Here is a 14,787-nt window from a genome sequence, read left to right as displayed (position 1 = left end):
CAGAGAGGACGGAAGACTCTGTTAGGTAGCTGAGTTGTGGTGGTCTGGGATACGCTCAAAGTGCGGATCGGCGATGTCGAATCAGCTGCGGTCGCTCTGGGTTCCCTAGATGTTGATGGATTTCATGTGACAAGGTTCTTCGATGATGCCGTAGTATGTGGATCAATTTCTTTTTGCTGAAATTATGGGAAAGGGGGTAATCTTTCAGTGCCTCCTGGTAGGCGATTGTTTGGTCTTTGCAGCCTTAGGGGCGGGTCTAGTTGGATCGCAGCTCTTCTTAACTTTGTGACTCGGATAGCTCGATACCGTGACTCTCCGTGCTATTGCTGTCAGTTGTCATTGTTATATTACTCTTCAAGGAGGTACGCACATTGTTGTTGGGAAATTGTATATGAGCCCCGGCATCACAAGGCCCAAAGTGCACCCACAATTTCCAGCGCATCAAGATAAAAATACTTTGCCGTTCTCCTCAGAACTGCCGTTGGTGATCTTCTTATTTTGAATCTGAAAGTAAAAAAGTGAGGCAGGGCCATAATGACATCAGTAGCTCTCAGCCCATAGATTATCCGGTTATCCTTCGGCCTATGTCGCTGAAACTTCAAGAACCAAATCTGCGCAAATACCAGAACACATGCGCCGCAGCAGTAGTTAATTATGTTGGCGGTGTGCGACACGTTCTGGCTCGCGAGTGTGCCCACGTCGTATGTCAGGTTCGTTTCCACTACACCGTCTGTGAAATCTCGTGGCATGATAATGAAGTCCTCATCTGTGTTATCTGACACTATGGTGCCGTTGGTTAGGATGTCGTACGAGAAGCCTAATTTAGTTGGCTGATCAACATGGAGCACGTTTACGTTGCACTCTGAGTTCCCGGGCTAGAGATGAGTGGTGCTAGAATCCCAATTACGCCGACATCTAAGACGATTAGTAGCAGAAGGGAGGTTTGTATACGCGAGAATATACCAACGTGTTTACTTGAACGTCCGTTTCGCTTCTTGCATCGTAAATAGCTGTGTCGATGCTAGCTAGAAATAGATGGCGCAGATCTATTACCTGAATCTAGCAACCTCCCCATCAAAGTCAAATGCATACCTGAGCGCATCATCCGTCTCGCCAATCATAGCAGCCGTCCTGTCCTCTATCAAGACCTGGAACTCGACTGTCCTGAGTATACCGTCATCCGGCTGCCCAAATGGTTTTCGTCCTCTCATCTGGGCCGCAGTCTCTCCTTCATGTTCCTCGCAACGCGACATTATCTGGTGGTGTCGGTGGTGGTGGTTCGAGTAGATCATGGTGGCGTTATCAATGTCTCGTCTCCTCTTTGGTCCGGTGGCTCGTGGAACCCCAATCATCACGTTTGAGGAGTGGACGACGCGGGCAATGAGTTCGGCTAAATTAAGTTCGATGTAGAGTTTCGTAAGGAATACTAAGGGGTTGAATTGGAAATAACTGTTTTGTGGTTAGTACAGCAGTTGAAGGAGCTGAGGTAGAGGGGTGGTACTGACACCACGGAACTAGGTAATGACATGGCGCCGATGAGGGTGATCTGTGAAATGTGTCAGTTCCAGGTCACTTGTGATGCGTATCATGCACTTGCGTCGAGAAGGATCGAGACCAAGACCATGCACGAATTGAACCTGAACAAGATCCAGTATTGTTTCAGTCCAGCAGCAATTAGACTCCGGTACACAATGATGAGAAAGGCAATATTCAAAGCGGCATCGACAGCGACGAAAATCCCCTTGCTCGCTCGGTCCCATATGTTATTGACACGTATGATGGATTCGGAAATTTGCAGTCTCGCGGGCATCCAAGTGCAGCTGACGGTGACGGTAATGAATGTCACAATGCTGAAGACGGCGAGCTTGAGTCTCCGCGACTCTTGTGGGTGAAGGATGAGGACGGAAAGGCGGTTGGCGATGATTTGCAGGATGCAGTGCATCTGCACTAGCCAGAAGATCACTACCACGTGTCATTCAAGTGGAAATTCGTGTCGCTCAGTAAAATGGACTTACGGATAATGAAGAAGGTCCAAAAGCTGGTTGCCAATCCCGATGAGCTTCTTTTCCACATAAGACACTCAAGTGCTCACCTTGGCGGAACGATCCCCTGAAGAAATAGAAAAGATGTAATGGAAATTCCGACACTGCTGAACCACTCGGCCCAGATCATAATGATATACGCATTCCAGAACTTATTCCGTTGGTACGACCGCCACGACTGTTTCGACGCCTTGGCCGCCGAGAACCCGGCCAGTGCCAACGTGAATCCGTATATAAGGCACACGAGCTTATTAGTATTCGCGTCGGGTTGCTCGCTCCTATACCAAGGAGGGATTAGGAAGCCCCCTTGACGTTCGCTCGTCCTTGTCGAAAGCGACGTTTCAGCCGATGCGAATCCGTCCACCAGTCGAGCAGTATCCATATCATGCCGTTCGCCTACACGATTCCTAATGGAGGCGGAGGCGGACGCAAGAGAGCGACATCCAAGATAAAATAAAAATTAGACGAAGAAATTAAAAACGTATTAGAAGCAGGTCGTAAGAAAAGCGTTAGTACCTCCATTCTCGAGTAGATTCAGTAGTATCCAGTTTGGGGCTCGTGCGGCTACCACACCTTGTTGCCGCGTTGCCAAAGATGTTTCGATCCAGGCGATCAGACTTTGAGTTCAAGGTAATCGTGATGACTTTGAGTCGATAACTTTGAGGCAGGGCCCGAGTCATGGCAGCACATGAGGGAAGTGGCCGCGGATACTATAGTAGGAGATCTGCTTACTATATTTGCCACTTGCTCATGCACCACGTGGGATAGCTCAACATAGAGCTCTTATCTGATCAGTACGGCGTTGCGACACTAATCCTGGGTCGAAGCCAGTAGTGGTTTTATCACCGACTACCTATCGGAGGGGCTGGAGGTGTAAGGAAGAAACGAACGAAGGTGCCAAATTAAAGTGCCGAGGAAGTTATCCACATTACTAGCTTCCGAGACCGTGGGGAACTCCATTCTTACCAAGAGATCAGATGTCTTTTGAACTTGTCATTATAGGATGGAAAGTCCGAGCTCTATCTCGAACATGGGGGTTTCGCTTCACCTCAACTCTGTTCCGACCTCACCACACGCGCGTGCCATCACCCTCGGGCCATGTGCCACACGGTTGGGGGAGATTACCATCGTCCTACCCGATCCGGAAACGAATACGAGTCGCTATTTTCCGACGTACGCTAGTGGTTCTGTTGGGGCATACAGAGACATGGTTGTAGTGTCTTGTGGTTCAGCTAGGCTAGTGCGGTGGGCTGGAAGCAAGCGGTGGTGGCTACGCGCGGACCACCCCTGATCCCCCCAGGCCAACAGGGCTAGCTATCTCGAAGAATTCCGTACACGTACAGAATATTCATTTAGCGTCAACTTTGTGTCATAATCACGTATGTGTGCCACTTAACAGCGCCTTTCAATGAAAGCTGTCAAGAACACGGTGCTAGATGGATTGACGAACTTGAGATGGTTTTGCTTTGCAGAAGCGCCTTGCCGAATTAGGTCGATTTCTAGCTTGTTGGTAGCAAAGAGGTGTCATCTTCGACTTGGACAGCGGCCGCAGTATAGGAATTTCGGTGTCAAGGGTCCAAGACTGCTTTACAGCATCAAAGTGATACTTGATTTACTTGACCGGCTGTGTGCAGTCGTACTTGACGCTGTACATTTAGCTAATATCGGATATGTTACTGTTTGACGTGATGACATCGAACTTGGTATTGACATAACGTAGTCCACAAGCGAACGGGTCACCCAACCGAACGGGTCACGCCAACTAGCAAAACATGGAATTCAACACGATTTCGCAACCACAACGCCGTAAATCAATTAAAACTACTCAGAATACTCTTGCCCAGATGATTCTATCTCTACCTGACAGGTTCGCGCATTATGCCCGGTCTTCCCGCATACGCCACAGCGCCGTTGCCGTGGCTGGCCACGATTTGATCCAGCGCTATTTCCACGCATTTCCTGCTATACTTGCTGCGCAACGTCCTTTTGATCTTGAAGATCTTGTACGTCTTGTGAATTCAGTGATCTTCCAAGCCGTACTCGTGTTTTTTGGCCCTGCGCCGCTTGCTAATTAGAGCATTTGCCTCTCGAAGTTCGGCGACCTCAGCTTGGAGTAAAGCCATCTTATGCATAATACTCTGCGCTCCTTTCGAAAACTGATCGATAGCATCGTAAATTGACGCCCTGGATCACCGTAGCCCATTCCCGATTGCCAGGCTGGGCTAGCTTAGGCTTGCCTTTCCTTTCAGAGCTCGTAACAACCATCGATGCGGTAATCTGACTATCATAAAGCCGGTCTCGTCGAAATTGTAGATGTCGGCATCGGTGATCCCATATTTCGCAATTGTATTGCGCACAAGGTCAAACCAGCCTTGAATAAGCTCTAGATCTTCGCATAAGGCCCGAGAATAGTCGTATTTACGGCTGAATACCGTCTTGAGCTGTGGTTGTCGCTTAACGAAGTTGGAGGCCCAGTTCTTGCCGACGCGTAACGCGTCGCGGTCGCGTAGCAGTCGGTTTGCCATATCTTCAACAGCACTTAGCCGGGGAGGAAATGCTTGCGAATCTAACTCAATTATCCTTTGAATAATCGTATTTTCTTCTAGTTTTGTTAAATTCCGACCGTTGGCTTCGATATTGCGACGTGATTGACGTTTTTGAAGACGCGCCTGGAGAGTAGTATTCGAGACTTTGTAGATTGTTGCAGCACGTCGGATACGAAGTGTTGAGTCATTTCTGATAGCCTGAGTTGCAAGGAGTAATTGAGATTTTTTTGAGCAGAATCCATCGAGAATTAGTTGCGTGGTAAAGTTAGGAAGTTTAGTTCTATTTTTGCTATGGGCGTGTGTGACCCGTTCGCTTGTGGACTACGTTACTTATATCGTAATTATCCATACTGCTATTCTCAAGTACCATTAATACTACCTAGAAGTACACTAGGTATTAACTATATAGCGTTCAAGCCCCTATTTACTATTATTAAAGCCTTAATAAACATCTGACTAGAAATTCCCTTTAACTAAATACAATATTTATCCTACCTAATACTATATGTAGGAACTCCCCCGGGGGGATATCTCCGTTGAAACGCGTATAGCAGATGCTAGCTAGTACCCCATACTCCCGATATATAGTCCAGGAGCGTAAGGACGATACGTACTGAAATATGCGACTCAGCCAGGCTATCTAGACGTGAATAATACCTTGCACCCCGCAGCCTTCAACGCGGGTAGCGAGCCTCGATCCCCTTCGGATCGCTGGCTGCCCACTTTAGCGTCGAATCCCCCCGTGTCAGATCACAGAATATAGCTTAACAAGTGATTACAACGGGTCTCGCGGTATTGAACGCGACCTCGCCCGATGGGAAATGAGCCGAGAAGCGTTCCAGCAGATCCTCTCCCTCATCCTGCGCGAGATACATCGAGAGGTTCTCAAAGGTCGGTCTGTCGGCCGGCATGTACTTCAGCTAAGCATCGTCGGTGGCGGACGCCGCGATCAGCTTATAGTCGCCATCTGGTGCCGGGAGCAGCTTTTGATGCAGTTCAGCAGCATCAGGGAGGTCGACATCGATCCATCGGACAGCAGGCCGCCATTTCAGTCGCAGACACCGGCTGTGCAGTCCACATGCTAGGGAGATGACGGTAGCACCCGTTTAGGCGTGTTTGTTGAGCAAAGTCGTGGTCCAGGCAACAAGAGACTGCATGCGCAGAGCTACAAACGGAGTTAGGAGGCTATCGGGCTTGCCGACGTCCTCTCCTTCGATTTGGTTCAGGATATATCTGGCCCAGCTGTCGCCTAGGATAGATTTCGGCGATGCAGCATCGTGATCTCTTTCCCATAGAGTAAGTCAACCCACCTATCTGCGGCCATCCTACTCCACGGCCTACCCTAAAATCGCCACCTTCACGATACTTTAACATAACATTACTCTATAACTGCTAAACACATACTTAATCGACTTCTACTATATTAAGTATAGCGCACTATTATATAATCGTCTACCTTTCCGGCCACGATCAGAGTTCTACTTCGTACAGCCGCGCATATCAGTGAAGGGTGCTGCAGAAACAGAGATGCAGTGCTGACGGTGAGGGGAAGACGGAATGTCACCTTGGGCCTGCCCTGGATTAGAAAGGCTGATCAGTACTTCTAGTTGCAGTACGTACCTGTCTTCATTATATCGTTGCCAGGGATAGGCACCCCAAATGAATCGATCGACTGGGACTGTTTGTTTCCATTTGGCGCGCAACCAATATATCGGCGTGTACGGGACCTGGTGCGATGTGCAGCATCCCAATGGAGGTTGATGCTAGAGATTGAAGTCAGCTCATCATCGTTCATGGGAATTTCGAGAGGTCTGCCCTGTCTATCGCCTTAGTGGGTTGATGGGTCTCGGGATCCTATGGGAAGCGGGGCAACTTTGAATTGTCGCTTCCAAAATTGGGCCCAAGCCGAACTGTCAACGTCAAATCCAACTCCGCCATCCGTCGGCTGGTGTAGTTGGTCACTTCGCTGGTAGATAAGTCCCGATTTGAGCCTCGCCCACTTGGGTCGGTGACGAGTCGCGGGTTCGAATCCCGCAGCTGACACACAAGGGGGTTTAGTCAACCCTTACGGCGCGCTGCCCACCTTGTTGACTTCGCCTACCTAGCGATAATAGGGAGATTGGTGCAGTTTAGGATTACGAGCATCCTAGCCAGTCGACCGTCAAGCACTACGTCGGCGGAATATAACTCGACAGCCGGTCCAGAATTCGAATCGTTAATCCGACCCCTTATCGGACCTCGCCTTTCCGATAACGCTCGTCGGCGAACCCGTCCCCTCACGATAGAAGGCGCGCAGCACGCCCTCTCGCCGCGATTCTTGCGAGCGTCTGACCACGTTACGGTCTATCCACTTGAGCGTATGGTTGAGATGTATACGCTCGACGAGAACCCCAATTAGCAGATACTACGACTTGTCGCGACAAAAAAATAGTCGAGCATCTTCTGCACATCAGCAGCATCCCACCCCTGAGGACGAATTTAAGTGCCACATTACCACACTTATCGGTAGTTCAGGCAGGGGTTGTAGCACAGACTTAGGGAGGGACAGGAGGTTTAGTAGTCATTTGGCTACAAGTTTACCTGTATAACCGCCCGACGCGGCTTAAGGGCCCGCTATATCATCTATAGCCCCTTAAGGGAGTACTTGTAGAGGTACCGAGGGTTAACACCTACGGCGTATTTAATATTATTTATTTTTTATAATCGTCTTTACAGACGAGACCAGAGCTGAACGTCCCTAGGGAGGTGACCACAATGGATATCGAGTCTATCATCAAAGGAACGGCTGCTCGGAAGGCTCCCGGCGACGACCTGATCCCCACTGGCCTGCTAAAGGCCTGCGGTGAACCCCTATGGGAGATCCTAGCGGATCTGGCAACAGCTAGCTTTAGGCTGGGGTACTACCCGGAGCGCTTCCGCTCAGCGAGGGTGGTTGTTATCCCTAAGCCTAATAAAACGACAGCTCAGAAGCAGACCCCTGGCGGCTGGCGCCCCATTGCCCTGCTTAGCACGGTAGGGAAGGTAATAGAGACGGCGATGAGCCAGCGTATCACCAAAGTAGCTGAGGCGGCCGGCCTACTACCAAACGGCCAAATGGGTAACCGCGCTGGGAGGTCCACCGAACTGGCAATACGTATAGTTGAGGACGTGGTCTATACGGCGTGGAGACGCGGGGCAATCGCCTCGCTGCTACAGCTAGACATCAAGGGGGCATTCGACACGGTCAATTATAGACGGCTGATTTCCATATTAGCCCGGAAAGGCTATCCGGAGTGGGTTCAGGAGTGGGTACGCAGCTTCGTGGAGGATAGGACGGTACGCCTCCGGTTCGATGGCAAGGAGTCAGAGCCAATCCCCCTACGAGCTGGCGTCCCCCAGGGGTCACCGCTATCCCCGATACTGTTTATATTATACATTTCAACGCTGTACGAGGAGCTAGCGGAGCAGCACCCACTACTTTTAGTAGTCGGGTTCGCGGACGACACGAACCTGCTAAGCGTCGGCACCGATCCAGACACGACCTGCCGCCGGTTGGAGAGCGCATGGGCTACGTGTCAGCGGTGGGCAGTGAGGCACGGGATGGAGTTCGCTCCTGACAAGAGTGAGCTAATGCACTTTACTAGGGCCCGAGAGCCCTTGCCGCAAAGTATTCGCCTTGGGGACGCCACAGTGTCGCCGGTAGTCTCAGCGAGGTTCCTAGGAGTCTGGTTCGACCGCAAACTGACATGGCACGCCCATGTTGAGCGTGTTAAAACAAAAATGGCAACTCAAAAGCTAGCCCTGACAAAGCTAGTCAATATGTCGTGGGGCTGCGATCTTATACGGGCGAGGCTGTTATATACGGTGGTTATCCGTAGCGCGATCGCCTTTGGGGCGACTGCGTGGCATACTATAAGTGAGGAACCGGCAGGGCCAGCTAAGAGCCTGATGGGGATACAGAACGAGTGCCTCCGGGTAGTCTGTGGCGCCCACAAAGCGACGCCGGTTCGCCACCTGGAAGCAGAAGCAGCAATCCCGCCACTAGACCTCTATCTTAGTGCCCGGGCTGCTAAGTTTGAAGAACGGCTACGGCTTAGCGGGAAGAGAAATCTGCTTCGCAGCGCGAGCGCTAAAGCGTCACATATACTCCGGCAGGATAGGCCGGCGAAGAGGAAGCAGGCGTCGCAGCTACTCCGACCGGCAGGGTACACTATGGAGAAGGAGGCCCGGGGCTCCGAGTGGATGAGTGAGGAAAAGGAGGTCCCGGCTGCCCTCCTCGGCCACTGGAGGAAGAGATGGCTCACCGGAGCAGAGCATCACGATCGCCAGCGACGCGCTATCGCTGAGGAACCGGAGGGCCCTTCGATGCAGATACCGAAAGGGGGCAGGTATTTTGGCCTGAACCGACTGGAGGCGTCTACGCTGTGCCAGATTAGGACGGAAAAAATAGGACTAGTAGCCTTCTTATTTAAGACAGGGGCTTTTGGCGTGTACTTGTTGCTATGCCGCTGTGGCGACGCCCCTGAGACGGCAGAGCACGTAATCCTCTTTTGCGGGCTGTTGGAAGGACCGAGGGAACGATTACGGGCCGCTATCGCACCACGGCCACTATACTCTCGCAGAGACCTCGCAACGGCAACAGGAGAACCAGTAGTTAGTGGGACTATTGTAAGGTGGCTGCTAGGGACGGGTCGGACAGCTTCAAGGCCCAGATAGCATCGATCTTCTCAGGGGGGACTTTGTTGGTAGGTTGAGAACCAACGTAGTATGGTAGTGAACGCAACGCAGTCGCCAATAGGGCGAACCGACGACGCAGCGTATGTATTTAGTCCAGCCATTAGGGCACGGTTTGACATACGGGAGTACTAGCAGAGGTACCGGGGGCTTCGAGCCTACGGCGTATTTAATAATAATAATATAATCGTCTACTTCACCAAACTCGGTAGAGTCTAATTCTATTAATTCTGAGCCCTTAGAATCCGAGTGTTCCTATAGGGGTATGTCGCCGGCGGCTTATAAACGTGCCTTCTCTACTCGAATCGCTAGTATGTCCATAAAGTCTTTATTAGGGTCCGGGAGCGTCTTTAATGCATGAATGAAGCCTGGTCTGGGCTCCGACCCACATAGTCGGAGCGGAGAAGGGCGAATAATTCTGAGAGCACGATGGACTATCAACTTGGAGCTCACATCTCGGATTCCAACTCCTTCATTTTCCATATCATCATCTAGTTGCGGGTGCCAGTTGATTCTCTCAGGCCACAGCAAAACGCACTTCAGGTCTCCGTATATATCTTATTACGATTAAGAACCCTTAGTACTGGAAACTATGAACCACCCCCTGTAGACCTTCAAACACCCGATTATTTCCAGCAACTCATCTCAAAAATTAGCCACAGCTTCCAAATCATCCACATTTAACAGATCAACCCCCTCGTCCCACAATGTCCTCCACACCACATCCCTTGTCCTTACCGGCCACCCAGGCAAATCCCAATACCTAACCATAATCCCCTTCGCATGCGCCTCCTCGATCTGCCCCCTCAAAACCTCTAACTGCTCCTCACTTAAAGCCCCTCCCTTGACCTCCCCAATCTTGCCCGAGAAGTCCGTACTCGCAATGGGACTGACCTCCGCGGTAATATTCTTCTGCGCCGTCCTCAGCGTCGATAACTGCGCATCAAAAAAGTAATCCCTAGGTGCTACACCCTGGATTTGGTTCAGCGGCGTGTTCCCCGTCCCGATAACAGTAACCGGTCCAGGAATGACGGTCGATCCGTTGAAAACGGTCAAATACCCCGCGTCGCGCAACGGTTGCAGCGCTTTGATGACATAGGAAAATGTCTCGGCACCCTCGGTCTTGACGTCGATGAACAGGAACGTCGTCTGCCCGCTATTGGTATCAAACACCCCATTCCTGGTCGGCTTCCCATCGGTAATAAATTCGCTATCCGGGTTCTGCGCGCGTAGGACCGACAATAGAGGATCGATGTACAGACTCTTCAACGTACGGTTTGCCGTCAACGCGCTTTCCTCGTGTCCGACGTGCAAGGTATCATTATACAGCCATACGTCAGCCTCGATGCTGATAGCGCCGTGCGATAGAGCGGAATAAAAGGGGACGGGACGCCAGTAGTCGTTATGGCTGTGGAAGGGCTTGGGGATGATGCCCTGGGTTAGGGAGGTGGGGTAGGTGTACATGCCCTTGTCGGACTGGGAGAGGATCTTTTGCAATGAGTTGGAAAGGGGGATGTCAGATTGCGCGGATGCGTAGGTGGCAGCCGAGAAGATGGCGAGCGCCAGGGAGGGGAGCGAGAACATCATCGAGGTTGGAATGAAGGTTAGCAGCGCGAGGAAGAAGAAGGTGAGCAGGGCAAGAGTGCTGGTGAGGAGCATGACATTTAATAGCGTCTCTGGATGGAATGGATCTTGTGAGAGTGCTTATGAATTTCGACTAGGAGAGCACCCGGTTGAGCGTGATGAGAAACAAGGTAAGTGATTGAAGCGTTGCTGTACAGTTCTCCACTACAAAGTCAGGGACCAGTCTTCCGGGTGGAGGTTGGAAAGGTCCCGAGCCAATCGAGGGGTGCACGTGGCGTCAATAAGCAAGGGGCTGTGTTCATAGTTGGAGATTCGTCTTCTCCCACAATGCTGAAATTTATCGCTTCAAGTCGAATTTGGAGATGCGCATAACGTCGCCGAACGGCTTTCGAATCAAGGGAATGTATTATTTGACGAGGAGATAATTTCGTCTAGTAAAGAATCTTCTATTCGAAGTATTGGTGACCTTACTAGGCGCGGGGCTTCAAACACTCCGAGACACAATATATATTTAAGAATTTCAGGCGTAGAGCCGACAGGTCTGTCAGATGGGAATGCGAGCAGCAATATTAAAGCTTAGTATGAAGGGATCTATAATTATTACACGACTATAATCTCGCTAGTTAATATTTATAATACTCCATCATCCCATGTCGAATCATTACATCGTCTCATCGTCCCATCGTCCCACCTCCCTTCAGATCTAAACCTTCCACACAACCACCCCGGCAGCTGGCACATCCCCCGCCTCCCCGATCAACAACTCGCCCTCCACCTCCGGCGCCGCCGCTTCTTCAACCCCATAATTAAAGGCCCACAGCAAATCCCCCCGTTTCGCCAACCTCATCGTCGCGCCCAAATCGTTCTGCACCCCCGGCGTGCGTCCCGCCAAATCCTTTATCCCCGCCCCCGCAGCCACATCACCCAAATACGCAACGAGCAAATCGGCCGGTGGGCTAAAAGCAAGATAATGCGCGCCATCCTTGGTGCACGCCGCAGGCTTTCCCTTGCGGTGCCGTGAGCCTGAAGTAATGGATGCGGTGCTGGTCGCATTATCTCGGGAGCAGACGATGGTTTCCTCCCAGGCGGAGATGTTGTACGTGGTCCCGTTGTAGGACACGGCGCTGAGGGCGTATTCGGGCGGGGTCTCGACGCGAGTAACGCGCATAGGCAGTTTCTCGCGCAGAGCGCCAGCGGAGGGGTTCAAGCCCGGTGCGGCAGCGAAGTCGGGGGTCTTGGAGCCGGTATGCGGTCCTACGACGACGGGGCCGGTGTACGAGGATAGAGCGGAGTCGAAGGTGTCCGGGATGATGGGCAGACTGGGGACGACGACCATTTTGTAGCCGTCGAGGGGCTGGTCGGGGCCGATGACATCGACGGATAGACCCAAGCGGCGGAGAGACGAGTAGAAGGTATACACGAGGTCGAAGTACTTAAGCGTCGGGCTCGTGTAACCCGCTTGCTTGACGTCCCAGCTCCCGCTGTAGGGCTCAATGGCCCAGACCCAGTGGGAAGCGTAGTCAAAGACGAGAGCAACGTCGCGCTGAGGCTCAAGAGCATCACCACTGCCGGCTTCGCGCAGCTTGGGCAGGTCCTCGTTGGCCATAACTTGCTGCTCGACGAAGCCACCGTCTTCCGTGTTATCGGACAGGAAAAGACCGGATAGGGTCTGTTCCTGCGCGTAGGGCACTTGGCGCCAGCGGAAGTAGTTGACCAGATCACCTGATTCGGCAAAGGTCTCGTGTGTCCAGAGGCGGACCATGCCCTCGATGGGGGACACACGGTAGTTGTTCCAATTCAGCACGCCGGGCTCCATCTCCATGACACCGAAGGGGCCCGCGGTAGCGTTGTAGGCGGCGCCGGCGATGCCGCGGTAGAGAGCGTGGTGCAGGGCTTGGTAGTCAGGCAGGCCGGTGCGGAGGTAGTCGGCCAGCTCTGTGTCGGAGAGCCAGGAGAACTGGCTGGGGGCTGCGAGAGGGTACTCGTCGAATGTGGCGAAGTCGATGCCCACCTCGCGAGCAAACTTGTAGTGGTCAAAGTCGGTGTAGGACATCATGAGGTTGGTCGTGACAGCGTGAGTAGGGGCGTACTGCTTAAGGATGGAGGCTTGCTCCTTGGCAAAGTCGATAACCATATCGGAGCTGAAGGTGTACCAGTCCAGAGTGTGAGCGTAGTTATTGGTGTACACCTCCAAGAAGGGCGGCTGTACCGCCTCGAAGTTCTCATATCCCTGAGACCAAAAGACGCGACCTTGAGCGTCGTTCATGGCCTCAATGGTGCCGTACTTCTCCTTCAGCCAGGTGCGGAACCGCGTGATAGCATTGTGGTCGTAGCTGCGCACCGTGTCATGGCATCCGAACTCGTTGTCCAATTGCCAGCCAACCACGGTGGAACTGGTGCCGTACCGCTCAGCCATCTTCTGCGTGATCTTCTGGCTCTTAACGCGGTAGTCGAACGACGAGAAGCTGTAGTGCCGACGCGAACCAAACTGCAATGTGGCATTGGTACGGTCGACGAAGTCGACATCATACTTTTCCGTCAGCCAGTTGGGCGGCCCAGCAGTGGGGGTTCCAACGATGGCCTTGAGGCCATACTTTTCGAACAACTCGAGCGTCTTGTCAAGAAGAGTGAAGTTATAGTTGCCTTCTGTTGGTTCCAAGACAGCCCAGTCGAACTCGCTGACCCGGACGTACGAGATGTTGGCATCGCGCATCCGAGCTACATCAGGCTCCCACATGAACTCTGGCCATTGCGACGGGTAGTAGTCCACAGCCAGATGCAGACCACCAGGCCAGCGGTCTTTGGAAGGTGCCAGGCTGCTGTTTTGAGCGCGAGGGAGCATCTGGAAGCAACCCGTGGCGGCGCCGACGGCTCCTTGGGCCAAACCGGCACCAAGTACGAGCGCACGATACATGACTGACGAGCGAAATAAAACTTGCTAAAGGGGCCAATCCACGATACTGCCGTGCCGGTCGAGCATGGTGCAGCAGCGGACCGCCATTGGGAGCCAGAACCGTCGGGTATTTATACGACCATCACTTCACCGTCGCGGTCACGGATCCCCTTTTCCGACCGTGTTGGCAGCCAGAGCTGCCCACGTGGTGCCTGGACTCCTCTTCCATCATTCTCCAGTTTTTCATGTACCTCTTCCCAGCATCAATACCACCTCGACGCCGCCAAGCCGAACCATTCGCCCTGGTCCACGCGGAAAAGAAGAGAAAAATGAAGGCGCCGCGTGACTGGTACTCCATGTGGGGTTCACCCAATGTTAACTCCCCACAATGGCGGGGAAACCCCCGGGGGGAGTGGAGAGAAAGAGAATAAATGACCCCGAGAAAACGGCCGACCCGGCGGGCGGCGAGGTGGTTCCTGAACGTGAGAAATAACCAGGAAATTAGTGCTTACACCGCATAAACGACACGGGTACACGAGCATCTCGAAATCGGCTGTTTTTGAGGCCGATTCTCGTCTCTGTACACTATAATACATCATCGCCATATGAAAGCGGAGCAGACCATCGTGTGTCCGCAGCAATCGGATGTTGCGCTGGAGTCGGCCGCTTGGCAAGCTTATCCGTGCGTATCTAGTATAAATGCGCAAAATGCGCAAAATGGAGCTCTGTGGCGCAAGTATCTTGCAATTTATGGGTTGAACCATTCCTCATGAGACCTCAGGACCTCCAGCAAGGCGGCAACCACAGTCTGGCCTAGCAGAGTTGCGACTGGAAGAATTCGTTTATCTCCATGTTGGCTTGCTTGAGATCGACTACGGATTCGTCCTCCCTCCTTTATATTTGGACGTCGACCGGAGAACGCTGCTAGGACGAGGTGGAGATGCGGCGATGCACTCAAATGACGCCGTCTCTGGCAAGACCAAACCCTCTTCCACAATGTTGCCAAATC

The 14,787-nt window shown here is 52.3% G+C and overlaps 3 protein-coding genes and 1 non-coding gene across 4 annotated transcripts; 1 reads left to right on the top strand and 3 right to left on the bottom strand.

Annotated features, from left to right (window-relative positions):
- Positions 1-873: 873 nt before the first annotated feature.
- Positions 874-2,538, bottom strand: BCR38DRAFT_74566 (uncharacterized protein). Its single transcript, XM_040865605.1, has 6 exons — positions 2,093-2,538; positions 2,016-2,038; positions 1,598-1,962; positions 1,506-1,546; positions 968-1,449; positions 874-915 (listed from the first exon to the last, which is right to left on the bottom strand). The coding sequence occupies exons 1-5, from the start codon at positions 2,422-2,424 to the stop codon at positions 1,050-1,052; spliced, it is 1,161 nt and encodes a 386-aa protein (XP_040711474.1). The 5' UTR covers positions 2,425-2,538; the 3' UTR covers positions 874-915; positions 968-1,049.
- A 3,990-nt stretch (positions 2,539-6,528) lies between these two features.
- On the top strand, positions 6,529-6,631 carry BCR38DRAFT_t324. Its single transcript has one exon. It is a non-coding gene; the product is annotated as a tRNA-Thr (tRNA).
- Positions 6,632-9,946: 3,315 nt separating this feature from the next.
- Positions 9,947-10,888, bottom strand: BCR38DRAFT_460870 (PLC-like phosphodiesterase; the record flags this gene model as incomplete). Its single annotated transcript, XM_040862465.1, has 1 exon — positions 9,947-10,888. One exon carries the CDS (start codon positions 10,886-10,888, stop codon positions 9,947-9,949), a length of 942 nt encoding a protein of 313 aa, XP_040711473.1.
- Positions 10,889-11,471: 583 nt separating this feature from the next.
- Positions 11,472-14,214, bottom strand: BCR38DRAFT_447629 (beta-galactosidase-domain-containing protein). The gene has a single exon (XM_040861166.1). The coding sequence runs from the start codon at positions 13,797-13,799 to the stop codon at positions 11,589-11,591; it is 2,211 nt and encodes a 736-aa protein (XP_040711472.1). The 5' UTR covers positions 13,800-14,214; the 3' UTR covers positions 11,472-11,588.
- Between the last annotated feature and the right edge of the window lie 573 nt (positions 14,215-14,787).

This window comes from Pseudomassariella vexata (genome assembly GCF_002105095.1).
Source record: "Pseudomassariella vexata strain CBS 129021 chromosome Unknown BCR38scaffold_16, whole genome shotgun sequence".
NCBI lineage: Eukaryota > Fungi > Ascomycota > Sordariomycetes > Amphisphaeriales > Pseudomassariaceae > Pseudomassariella > Pseudomassariella vexata.
Note: the sequence above shows the minus strand (reverse complement) of the source record. Positions and strands in the feature narration are given on the sequence as shown.

Coding starts and splice junctions, on each gene's coding strand:
- BCR38DRAFT_447629 (XM_040861166.1), bottom strand. CDS start 13,799: ATGTATCGTGCGCTCGTACTTGGTGCCGGTTTGGCCCAAGGAGCCGTC.
- BCR38DRAFT_74566 (XM_040865605.1), bottom strand. CDS start 2,424: ATGGATACTGCTCGACTGGTGGACGGATTCGCATCGGCTGAAACGTCG. Junction 1,963..2,015: donor TTGGACCTTCTTCATTATCC/GTAAGTCCATTT, acceptor GACACGTGGTAG/TGATCTTCTGGCTAGTGCAG. Junction 1,547..1,597: donor TGGTCTCGATCCTTCTCGAC/GCAAGTGCATGA, acceptor CACATTTCACAG/ATCACCCTCATCGGCGCCAT.